Here is an 11,752-nt window from a genome sequence, read left to right on the forward strand (position 1 = left end):
ATGTGGTCTTCTGTGGCTCTGAGGAAGCCGTCCACACTGAAAAACACAAACCTCCCGCCGATTTTCAGCATGAACACACACTCTTCAGAAGGACGTGGACGATGGAGGACGTTTGGACTACGACCCAACAAAGAGCTTTGATTCTTGATATGCACTCCAGTAAAACTGGCCAAATATTAAAACTCTTTTTCAGAATATATTCTCAGAGGTGGAGTCAAAATACTTTCTTGAGAACATTTGTCAAGTTGAAGGGAAGAGTCAGCCTGACTGCAGTAACTCCAGTCAGCCACTAGATGGTGACATTTAACACACTTTATTCCCATGAAGACAAACACAAGCTGAACTTGACACTGACCAGCTTTTGTAGATTAAATCAAATACTCAGTGAGACAGAAGTCATTGCACCCTGTGTGTGTGTGTGTGTGTGTGTGTGTGTGTGTGTGTGTGTGTGTGTAAAAATGTCTCTCCATGCAAACATTCAGTTTGTTTCAGGCGTTCGTCCTGTTTTCAAGTCTATGACACAACCAAAGAAACACCTCAGTAACTCCAGATGTTTCATGCCCTGATGGATGGATTTGTCCAGTACTTTGGTGTGTGACCAGCTGACTGTTTAGTGCTAAAGAGCAAATATTTGTATTACAGATATTTTGTATTGCCCTAATTGCCCCAACTTAAGCTCCTCTATGCCTCGCCATAAGCTGCGGTCAGTGATGGAGTCCATCGGCTCAGACTTCCTGTGATGGTGAACCACTTCGACAGGAGCAGGATGTGCCCTCATGAGGCTCCAGCAGGGGGCAGCATGCTGTTATTTTCTGTAAGTTTCATTCCTGCTGCCCTTAAAGTCCAAATGAAATCACACTCAGTTATCGCTTGCTGTAGTCTGTGTTTCGGAGAAACAGCAGCGGGACTGGATATTTAACGAGACGACCTTCATCAGTTAACTTCATTGATCTCTTCATCCAAACTGACAACCCCAGATATGATCAGCCTGATCCGAGGGGCCGTCCTGACTTATACTGTAAGCGTACTGAGAGATATGAGTATAACTCAGATGAGACCAGTTCAAATGAGACAGGAAGCTGTCCTGCAGCCCGTCCTCAGCGTCTGAACACACTCGAGCACTCAGAGTGTGAGCTGAGCCACTCGGGTTATTTTGGGGGTCAGCTGTCATTCGTCCTGTCAGCTGGACCCTCCTCCTCCTCGTCCTCCTCGTCTCTCCTTCCTCTGTCCCTCTCTGTTCTCTTCGTCACCTCCTCTCCTTCACTCCACTGATCCTGGTAAGCCACGTTTGATTCTCTTTACAAACGTCGTGAATGTTGTGTTGTTGCCAAACGCGAACAACAGAAGCTTAGCTTTTGGTCACTTTTGTGTACGTTTGTTTGTTAAAAAACAAAAAAACAAGAGTGTCAGTCATGGCTGCCGTGACAGAACAAGCTGCTGTGTCTTTGTCAGTGTGTGTCAGTCTGTCCTCACTTCACAGCTTCACATTATGTCATAAAAGAAGTCAAAGTCCTGACATCTAAGTGTCATTTTATTACCATTTTAAACTTCAGGCTATTCATAGAGAATTTTTAAACTTAATTTTGTGGTTTCTGGTTGACTTTTTTGTGCTGTTAGACTTTACTTCATGTTGCTGTAAAACCTCGTTAATCTTGATCTCACCTTCTTCTGAAAGATTAATTCAGTTGTGCTCTTGTCGTTCTTTTCATTACAAGAAAGCTGAAGTTAAGCGAAAGCTGGCGTCCTTTAATGTGGTGTTTCTGTTAGCGCCTCCTGCTGGCTGTGATTTCAGGCTTGAACACACAGTTTGAGTGTGTGCACCAACAGGCACACGTTCAATTACACAGCTGACACGTTCAGGGAACGTGATTGGATGGGTAACTTGGTGGGTGGAGCCTGACTTTGCTTTGGGGGTGGAGGGGTGCATGAAGCAGGTAAACAGGTAAATAAAAACACACAAATTCTCAGCAAGTGTGTGTCTATGATGTGTGTGTGTGTGTGTGTGTGTGTGTGGTTTGACTAGTTTGACCATGTTTGGACACTCTCAGAATAGATGAGACAGGTGTGTGTGTGTGTGTGTGTGTGTGCGTGTGACAGAGGGGGGAGGGGGGTTGGCTCAGACAGCTAATTTTAACCTAGCAGATACAATAACACTGGCAGCCATCATGTTGCGACAGAACTGTTGTGGGGATAAACACACACACACTCAATACTTCAGTACTCAGACTTTTATTATTTATAGGCCTGAAGGATAAACTTTATGTCACCTTAAAAGACAAAAGCAGAAATCAGACGTTTGCCAGTTAATAATTATAAAAACATTCAGAGCAAAAGTAAAATCTTAAAGTCACTTTTGCATTTTAAAAAAGGTGTTTTGGTCGTTTTTAAGGGTCCAGCAGCTGAATCAGCTGCCTTAAACCTGCGTCCAGCAGGGGGCGACTCCGCTGGTTTCAGTCTGACTGTATGCATGTATGTGGGACTGAGGACTGAAGCTTCATCATAATCCTGCTAACTTTATCTGCAGCTGGTGGAAACTGCCAAATTTCACCAGCCAATCAGATTAGTTGTTCGACTCTGACCCTCAGAGGGTGTGGAGATTAAACCAGAGAGGCTGCTGGGAGGCGAGAGGCGCCGAGGGGGCTTTAAAGGCTTGTTGTCCTCCTACATTTAAATCCACGTTCCACGAGCAACATGACAGACGCCGGCGGTTTGTCGCCACAAACCCACACGGTTTACACCAGACGTGCACACACCTTCACACTGACTGAGTTTGCTGGTTAACGACAGGCGAAAGAAGTGCAGCAGTTTGTCTGTCGGCCATGTTTTCTGTGTGGCACTTGGAGGTCAGCGGTTGTTCTCCTCCTGCGTTTCTCCCAGCTTGCTGAAGATGGAGGCGTCAGTGGAAGCAGCTGAGGTGTTGGTGTCCCCGCAGCCTGATGTGGCGACCTCCTCTGTGGACGCCAACAACACTGACGGAGAGGTGGCTGCTCCTGCTCCTCCTCCTGCAGCCAGCGACTCCTCCTCCTGCTCCGACCCCATGGAGGAGTTCAGCAGACGGCTGGAGGACATCATCAGCACCTACGGCTCAGCGGCCGACGCCTTGGACAAACAGGTGGGTCAGCTGACGGCCGCCGGGTTTACACGTGACCACACACCTCTGACCTTTATGCTGTTTTGACTCGGCCAGGTGGAGGCGGAGAAGACGAGGAAGGAGGCAAACGATGGCATCGCAGCGTCCATGGAGGCAGGTGAGAAAGTGATGCCGTCAGCAGGTAGCACGTAGTTTGATGCCGTGAGAATAGAGAAGATAAAAAAGATCTGAGAACTTCTTCTGTCTTTGTGTCTCTACAGAAGTGTCTGTCGTCATGCAGAGTCTGAACCAGCTGTCCTCTCCAGAGGACAAACTGGGACATCTGCTCAGGAAATACGCCGAACTGGTGAGAGCAAACAGGAAGCTGTGCCCTCACGCTAAGACACAGCCATGACGCAGCTCCTCACCTTCCACCTGTGTGTGTGTGTGTGTGTGTAGGCGGTCTCGCGGCGCTCGGACGAGAGGACGCTGTGTGTCCTGCAGGATGAGACTCGCAGCAGCATCGCAGCTCGCAGTAAACTGGAGATCCTGTGTCGAGAACTGCAGGGACACTACAGCCTCCTCAGGGTATGAGGAGCACACGTACTGCGTGTACTGCATGTACTGCGTGTACTGCAATGTGGACTATTGTTCTACGTTTTCAGACTGTTACTGTCTTTTCATACGGTCTTAGAGAACATTTTGTCACAGAAGAAGAAGAAGATTTTCAGCATCTAACAGAAGATTAAGTCAAAGTTACAATCAAATCCCTTCTCTCTAACCTCTCCTCCCCCTCCTCCCCCTCTTCCTCCCCCCAGGAGGAGACCCTTCGGCACTGCAGGGAGGATGAGGAGAAGAGGACGGAGATGGTGGACCACTTCCAGACGAAGCTGGCAGAAATCCAGACTCAGATCGAGCAGCACAACGCCCGAAACGACAAGCTGTGCCGCGAAAACGCCAACCTGACCGACAAGCTGGAGAGTCTGATGAACCAGTGTGAGCTGAGGGAGGAGGTAACGAGCCTCACGCCTCACAGCCCCGCCCAGCACGTGCAGCATCTACAACACGTTAATGAACAGTCATAACTCTGCCTCACTGCATTATACAGTACACACACAGTGGTTAGCTCTGTCGCCTCATAGCCAGAGGGTTCCAGGTTCGAATCCCGGTCTGGGCCCTTCTACGTGGAGTTTGCATGTTCTCCCTGTGCCTGCGTGGGTTTTCTCCGGGTTCTCCGGCTTCCTCCCACAATACCAAAAACATGCACATTAGGTTAACTGGCTGCTCTACACTGCCCCCTAGGTGTGAGTGTGAGAGTGTGTGGTTGTCTGTCTTTGTGTGTTGGCCCTGCGATTGACTGGCGACCAGTCCAGGGTGAACCCCGCCTCTCGCCCGTAGTCAGCTGGGATAGGCTCCAGCTCCCCCGCGACCCTGACGGATAAGCGGTATAGAAAATGGATGGATGAGTCGATTAAAAAACCTTAACTTCTAATAAGTGACGGATCAGATGTGAATATTTGCGGGTCTCCGGCGACAGCAGGCTGAATGTCTCCGAGTGTCTTCTGAAGCAGTGAGTCAGTTATGGAAGACGCTGACCCTCAGGCGGATGAAGAAAGCAGCTGGCTCAGTTTTCTTGCTGTCTCTGCAGAGTTTGGAGAAGATCAACCAGCGACGTGACCTGCAGCAGAAACTGACCGAAGCCAAACTGCAGCAGGCCAACGCGCTGCTGAGCGAAGCCGAGGACAAACACAAGAGGGAGAAAGAATACGTGAGTCCACACACACTGAAGGCCGGCAGTCAGGACCGCGAGGACCGCGAGTCACCTTCAGTCACATCACATCCTGCACATTTCACCGATTTCTTTCCAGCAAAACCTTTAAACAACACAAAATCAGATTTAAACTTTGCTGAAGTTTTCTTCGTCTGCCTTCATGTCATTTAATATTCTCTGCTTGTCTTTACTGTTTGACTTTAAACTTTATTAACATCCGTAATGGCAGACATTTTTCCACACATCTCACTGTTAAAAACCAGCGGCACTCTGATATTCTTTATTAACACGTTAAGGCCACCACATTGACTGTGTATTGTCTCTGTTGCCGTAGTTGCTTAGGGAGGCTATTGACAAAACAAAGAAATGCTTCGCTATGAAGGAGCAGGAGCTGGCCATGAAGAAGAAGGTAAAGTCTGAACCGTGTCTCTGTCTGTTCTCTTCTAACCAGTTACTGGTTCAGGCTGCTGAGTGGAAGCTGCAGGCTCAGACACTCAGAGAGCAGGCGGCTGTCATGCAGGCGCAGGTGAATATTCACTGACCAAACTAACATGCTGACAGGAGACGAGCATTAGCCAGCGGGGACACTGAGGGACAGCAGGAGGGACGGACGCCGTCCAACCAGCCGGCAGCGTGCAGCCACACGAACGCAGACTGAAGTCTGACACGTTGACACGTTTCGTGTATTCAGTTAACGGGGGAATTACGTTTCCTGTTGTTTGAAACTGCACGTTCGGATGTAATTCTGGACTTTTTATTGAGAGACAAGGAGACACACGTCCGAGAGGGAATGTCAATATAAAACTTTATTGATCCCTGAGTCACAAACAAAGTGTAGAAAGTTTCAGCTTTAAAGTGACAAAAACATGAAGATGTCAGTACTCATAATTCACCGACAGAACCTGCACGAGTACTTTTACTTCTGGTGCTTTAGTATATTCTGATGCTAACACATTTGTACTGTTAAGTAAAGGCTGAAATGCAGAGTACTTGTATTTTTACTTGGAGTGTAAGTCTCACATTTCACCTGTTGAAAATAATGTGTGATATTAACAGAAGCCTGAAACTTTTGATTTGGGTTGTCCTCCAGCAGTGTGTAACCACGCATGTAGTTTGTAGTTCATCACTTACTGACCCTGTCAGTATCCAGGATCTTACGGTCCCCAAGGTTTAGAGCAAATATCAAGTTTCCAGGTTTCCAGTAAAATTAAATAAAAAGAAGGCGTTGCATCTTTTAAGCACTACAACAACGCGATTAAGGCTCACCTTAAGGAGGAAGGTGAGCACCACAGTCCAGACTCAGTTTCTAATTAAAGTTTCCGGTTATGTGAGGGGGTTGATGTCCTGCCAGAAGCCAACCTCATTCAGAAGTCAGGTTCATGTCCTCCTGTCTTTTCGTCTGTCCACAGCTGACCCTCTACGGTCAAAAGTTTGACGATTTCCAGGCGACGTTGGCCAAAAGCAACCAAATCTACGCCCGCTTCAAAAAGGAGATGGATAATGTGGGTGGAGAAGCCTCTTTGTTTGGTATCTTATGGAGATTTAAGTGTTTACTGCAGGACAAACCTGTAAGACGTCTGGGAATCAAACCGTGCAGAGTTCATGTAGTTAACTATTGGAGCAGGTTTAAAGATTGGATGAATGATGATCTTGTATTAATTGATTGTTTTTCAGGCTTGTTTTTTTTCCACCAAAAAATGATTTTGTGCTCTTAGATCTTTTCTTTCTAGAGTCTACAGTCCAACACATATTTGTCTTATTTGTAAAAGTCAGAAAATGTCAGCACAGCCCTGTAACTTTAAACGCTCTGCACTTTGTCAGATGTCAGAAAAGATGAAGAAAATGGAGAAAGAGTCAAATCTGTGGAAGGCACGATTTGAGAACTGCAACAAGGCTCTGACCGACATGATTGAAGAGGTTTGTCCACGATGTTGCTGCTTTTCCTTGCAATTCTGAATCCCCGTTTTGTGTGCTGGTGGACTGATGAGACCCAGCACAGCAGCCATCATCATGTGATAACGCTGAGCTTTTAACCTGCTCGTAGGCCTTTCTGTAGCCAACTGAACAGCGTGAGCCAGACCTTTCACAAATACCAAACATCTTACATACTTTCCTAGTTTTATTCTCACCGTGTCTCATGTCTGTTCCAGAGAACCGAGAAGGGCAAAGAGTACGATCTGTTTGTGCTGAAGATCCAGAAGCTGGAGAAGTTGTGTCGTGCCCTACAGGATGAGAGGATAGTCCTGTATGACAAGATCAAGGAAGTCCGCCACGCTAACTCCAACCTCCCATCGAAGGTGTTCGGCAGCTCTAAACTCGGTGACATCGCCAACACTGAGGGGTCTGACAAATCTTCCCTGGAGACCCCCCTGACCCCCCTGGAGCTCCAGGAGATGGAGGAGGACGACCCGGTCTTAACGGAGAACATGAGCCGTCTGACGGAGGAGCAGGCCAAGCTGCAGGAGTTTGCCGCCTCCCTGTTGGCCACACCCAGCGACGATGAAGAAGACGACAAACATGAGGTAGATCTCGAAGAAGACACAGTGGCTTCTGCATTTGTCCAGTTCAAAATCAAAACTCCAGTCAAAAAGGAGTCTGTCTCAGTCCCTGAACAGGTGGTAGAGGTAACATCACAGACATCAGAATCAGGTCTACCACAGCCAGATAAAGCTGAGGAGGTTCCAGAGCCAGCCATGGCTCCACCAGAACCTCCAACACCTGTGGAGAGCACTTCTGAAACAGAAGCAAAAACAGAAACAGTAGAAGTTCAAGCCGAGGACAAAGAGGTCCAACCAGAACCAGATGTTAAACCAGATGAGGAGATCCAGCAGCAAGCTGCTGAATCAGTACCAACATCAGAGCCACAGAAAGTCGAGATCAATCCACCAACAGACCTGAAACCAGAAGCAGCAGAGGCTGAAGTTCTCATCCAGGCTGGTGAGGTCAAACCAGTGATCCCAGTGGAGGAAAAGAAGGTCCAGGCTGAACCAGTGCAAGAACCAGAAGAAGCACCAACCAACTCAACCGAGTCAACTTTGCCCACAGAAAACTCACCTAAAATGACGGCCTCCTCCAGTTCCAACTGCTCGAAGAAACAAACTCCAAAGAAGAAGAAGAAGAAGAACACCAAGAGCGCCAGCTAAAGCTCAGGATGTGCAGAAGTGTGTGTGTGTGTGTGTGTGTGTGGTGTTGTTTGGGAATAGTGTGTGTGTGTGTGTGTGTGTGCTTAGCTAAAATCATCCGGTTAACAGTTAAAGCCTTTGGTTTGTCCAGCTGGTGCAGCTGAAGCTGTCAGTGTTGTTTTCTCAGCACAGGAGAGCAGACGAACAAAGCGACTGTGTTTTACAGTTTGAATATTCAGAGTTAAATCCAGATTTAGTGTGAACAAAAGTGCCATCAAACATTTTTTAAGATGCTAAAGCAGTAAAGAGCAAAGCTGTAAAGCAGTCTGTTTTAAACTAAAAACCACAGTGCATCACTGCAACACAAATAAAGTGATTTTTTTGACAGACATTTTGCTTGTGTTTTGTTTTGGGTTTTTTTTATCTACAAAGTTTATATCTGAATATTATCAAAATTTTAATATTGTTCATTGGCCTTCAAGACCACGGATACATATAAATATATGTATGTTAATGTAGAAACAGATAAATTATTAAGACCTTTTTTGTCATGTAAGAGTAACATCACCTCCCTGTACTGCAAAAGCGTGTACAGTACAACAGAACCACCACTAGATGGAGCTGTTCTCCTGTCAGATCTGGATTAGAGGCTTGACACTGATTTGTTACAGCCTCCATATCGCTGCTAAAATCCTGATGTTTTGCTATTTGGTAGATGTTAAAATTTGAGTTGTTTTATTTGCTTTTGACACTTTCACATTAAAAACAGTCTAAAAATACTGACGTTCACACTGAGGACACAAAGGAGCCAAACTGCCAGGTCCAAAGGTGACTTCAGTGCAACAAATTTATTTCTTTACTGGCTTTCATTAGAGGTTTTATTATTGTTTTCCAGCAAACTTTTGAGAGCAACACTGTAACTTTTAACATTTGTCTTTCTGTTCATGTATTGTCATCAAAACTAATACAGAATAAGTTCGATTTCTAAACTTTAATCCAAAGCTTTGATCATTGCTACATTTTTATACTCTTCCCCACACGTGTGTGTTTTGTTCTGCGTGATCCCTCCCACTGCATCATGACACATTAGTAAAACAAGATCTAACCTAAGCATCATATTTAAGTCAGGTACTCAAATATTATTGCAGTTTTTAAAGGTCAAAATGTGTGCTTTTTAGTTTAGTTGCCAGAAGCTGCTGATCTGTTCCAGTTTAACAGTAAAGAAAAAAGCTCTTAACAAATGTGAGTGGAGGGTTCAGAGGTGACAAAATGCATTTTTTACTTCAACAGTGTTATGGTGTTTCTAAAACGAAGAAGGAACACCTGAGAGGTACAAAGGATTTAAAGTGTCAGATAAGAGCAGGAGGAGAGGACTGAGATTTGGAGGGCGGTTTGATTCGAGGCAGAAGCGAGGAGGTTTTTGAAGCGTTTCGACCTTGTGACAGAAGATAAGAGTGGACTTAACGAGTGCGTGTGGAGCAACGACACAGTTTGGTAATAATCTGGTAATCGGTTCAAGACGAATGCATCAGCACAGGCCACAGCCACCTCCACCTGAAGGGTGTCCATCGAGGAGGTTATTTAGGTCTCTTTGTGATGGGCCACACAAAAACAGGATGGTGTTTGGCACAACAGTCTTCCCTTCTGTTCACGTGAATTTCAGCACGTGGAGTTTGCCCGGCTGGAAGTGACTCATCATCCACTGCTGTTGTTTAAATCGTACGAAAACAAACATGCAGAATCTTTTGAGTTGTTTTCTAAGAGCTTTTCTGCTCAGTTTGAGGAGAAATGTTCAGTTGCTGCAGGCATTCAGTCATGTTTTAATTTCATTTTTCTTTGCTTGACAGCAGCCAACTATAAAGGTTATAAGGTAATAGAAAAATTCAGTTCAGCTTTCTCCTTGTGAAGGTAGTTCATGTTTCAGATGTTTCAGCTTCAGTGCGAAACGCTGCGGGTGGAGAATGTAAAGCAGCCCTGAGTCTGACTCACACTCGTCGTATCTGCAGGAAACAGACACGACGCCTGCCTCCACGCAGGAGGAAAGTTCCCCATGTGCCGGTGATTAAGCTAATCTGAGCTGCGTGTTTTACTGCCGCGAGCCTGAAACGTGTGCATGTGGGGAATCACGCTGACAGACAGAAGACGGGAGACGCTGATGTTCCACCTGCTAACCTCTCTTTAATCCACTCGGGTCTCAAAGTCTTCAGCACACACACAACCGTCCTCCACCCCTGAAATGACCACCTTCACAAACCGCACACAGTGTGTGTGTTCAGAGACAAGAGCATCACTGAGGTCCAGCTTTGGCTGATCCCGTCTGACTGTCACAGTTTATTCTCAGTATTCGTACTGTAGAAATCCTGACGTGATTTCAGGCACCCGTGAAGAGGACCAGCCACTTCTTAACCGTGATGTTAGCCTGAGGCGGAGCAGGATTGGTTGTTATCGGAGGGTGTTTTGAGGTCATCCACCTGAGGCCTGTTGTGCGGCTGTCACAGCTGGCAGGAGCTGCAGGAGTTTACCTGGCTGAGTACCTGAACACTACTGAAACCATATGTGTTTCTGTCTTGTCCTTTCACATCCATTAGTTTTTTAAAAAAGACATTATTGTGTGGTCTGTGCCTTTAGCGTCAGTCAGGCTCACGTCTAGATGTTGGTCTGTTGATGGTGTCCCCTGGTACAGCATTGTGTGTGTGTGTGTGTGTCCTCTGACTACATGGATTTGATTTATCATCTACAGATCGCAGACGTTACTTTAAAAAAGCGAGACACTGTAAGGATTAAGACATCAGTACACTGGCGGTGTACTGGGTGTACTGGGTGTACTGGGTGTACTGGGTGTACTGGGTGTACTGGGTGTACTCTGTTCACACTGGGCCGTCGTATGTGTCTGTAGAGGTGAGGGTTTTAGGTCTAAAAGGGGGCGCTCAGAGTTTAACCACAGTTCAGACACAAACAGACTTCGGGGTGTTTTTCTCTTCGGCTGCTCCTTTTGTTTATTAAAATCCTGCTGCGTGTGCTTCTGCCTGATAAAATCAACTCCAGCTCCCAAACAGCCTGTTGAGGAAGCACAAATGTCCCAAAATAGACTCACTGTGGAGGCACGAAAACACACCACATCGCATCGAGTCCTCGCTTTAACTCATGTTCATCTTTTGTCTCCTCCATCTGTGGCACACACTCTGTTTCATGTGCTTTACACTAATTCATCTTTCTCAAATCCTGCAGCTCGCTCCACGGCCCGCCCTCCAGGTGTGTGTTGAAGATCAGCTCGTGTAACACACACATCACACATCACGTGTTACGGTGACAGCAGCTGCACGTCACACCAGAGGAGGGTGTAAGGAGGCGTCTCAGCCTGGGGTCCAGAGAAGGTCTGTGCTGGGCTTCGGTCCCCACAGAGTCAGCTAAAAAGAAAACTAAAATACAACAAAGTGACTTCAAACCAGAGGACCCTGATCACGACGTAACAAGACATCTTAATGCTGTAAGTTGTTCAGCCCAGAGATGAGGTGGCTTTGGGCTCCAGTGGGAAAAACACTGTGTGTGTGTTTTCAATGCAGTATCACCTCAACTGCCAGTCTGAGTTAAGAGAAATCAGAAAGATGAAATCTGCTCAGTATCTCACAAACTGATTTTTATTAACAGTGGTTTATAAATGTGCAGCTTTGTTCAGTCAACCACAGCCGAGTCATGAGAAGAATTTGTGTCCATAGTGCAGATACCACAGATTATACTTCATGATAATCTGAAACACTGATCCTGTCGGATCTTTACATCAATCAGACA

The 11,752-nt window shown here is 46.3% G+C and overlaps 1 protein-coding gene across 3 annotated transcripts; it reads left to right on the forward strand.

The window, feature by feature from the left end:
- The first annotated feature begins 1,117 nt into the window (after window positions 1–1,117).
- Window positions 1,118–8,350, forward strand: txlnba (taxilin beta a). 3 transcript variants are annotated; one of them, XM_046373577.1, is made up of 12 exons: window positions 1,118–1,277; window positions 2,878–3,112; window positions 3,188–3,248; window positions 3,352–3,437; window positions 3,530–3,658; window positions 3,889–4,083; window positions 4,719–4,838; window positions 5,176–5,250; window positions 6,251–6,343; window positions 6,663–6,758; window positions 6,992–8,027; window positions 8,067–8,350. In XM_046373577.1, the coding sequence occupies exons 2-11, from the start codon at window positions 2,888–2,890 to the stop codon at window positions 7,982–7,984; spliced, it is 2,073 nt and encodes a 690-aa protein (XP_046229533.1). In that variant the 5' UTR covers window positions 1,118–1,277; window positions 2,878–2,887; the 3' UTR covers window positions 7,985–8,027; window positions 8,067–8,350. The 3 variants fall into 3 exon arrangements, with proteins under 3 accessions (XP_046229533.1, XP_046229531.1, XP_046229532.1); XM_046373575.1 differs by having other exon boundaries at window positions 6,992–8,350; XM_046373576.1 differs by lacking the exon at window positions 5,176–5,250 and adding an exon at window positions 5,293–5,367 and having other exon boundaries at window positions 6,992–8,350.
- Window positions 8,351–11,752: the final 3,402 nt, after the last annotated feature.

The sequence above is a fragment of the Scatophagus argus genome, chromosome 19, assembly GCF_020382885.2.
Source record: "Scatophagus argus isolate fScaArg1 chromosome 19, fScaArg1.pri, whole genome shotgun sequence".
In the NCBI taxonomy this organism is placed as follows: domain Eukaryota; kingdom Metazoa; phylum Chordata; class Actinopteri; family Scatophagidae; genus Scatophagus; species Scatophagus argus.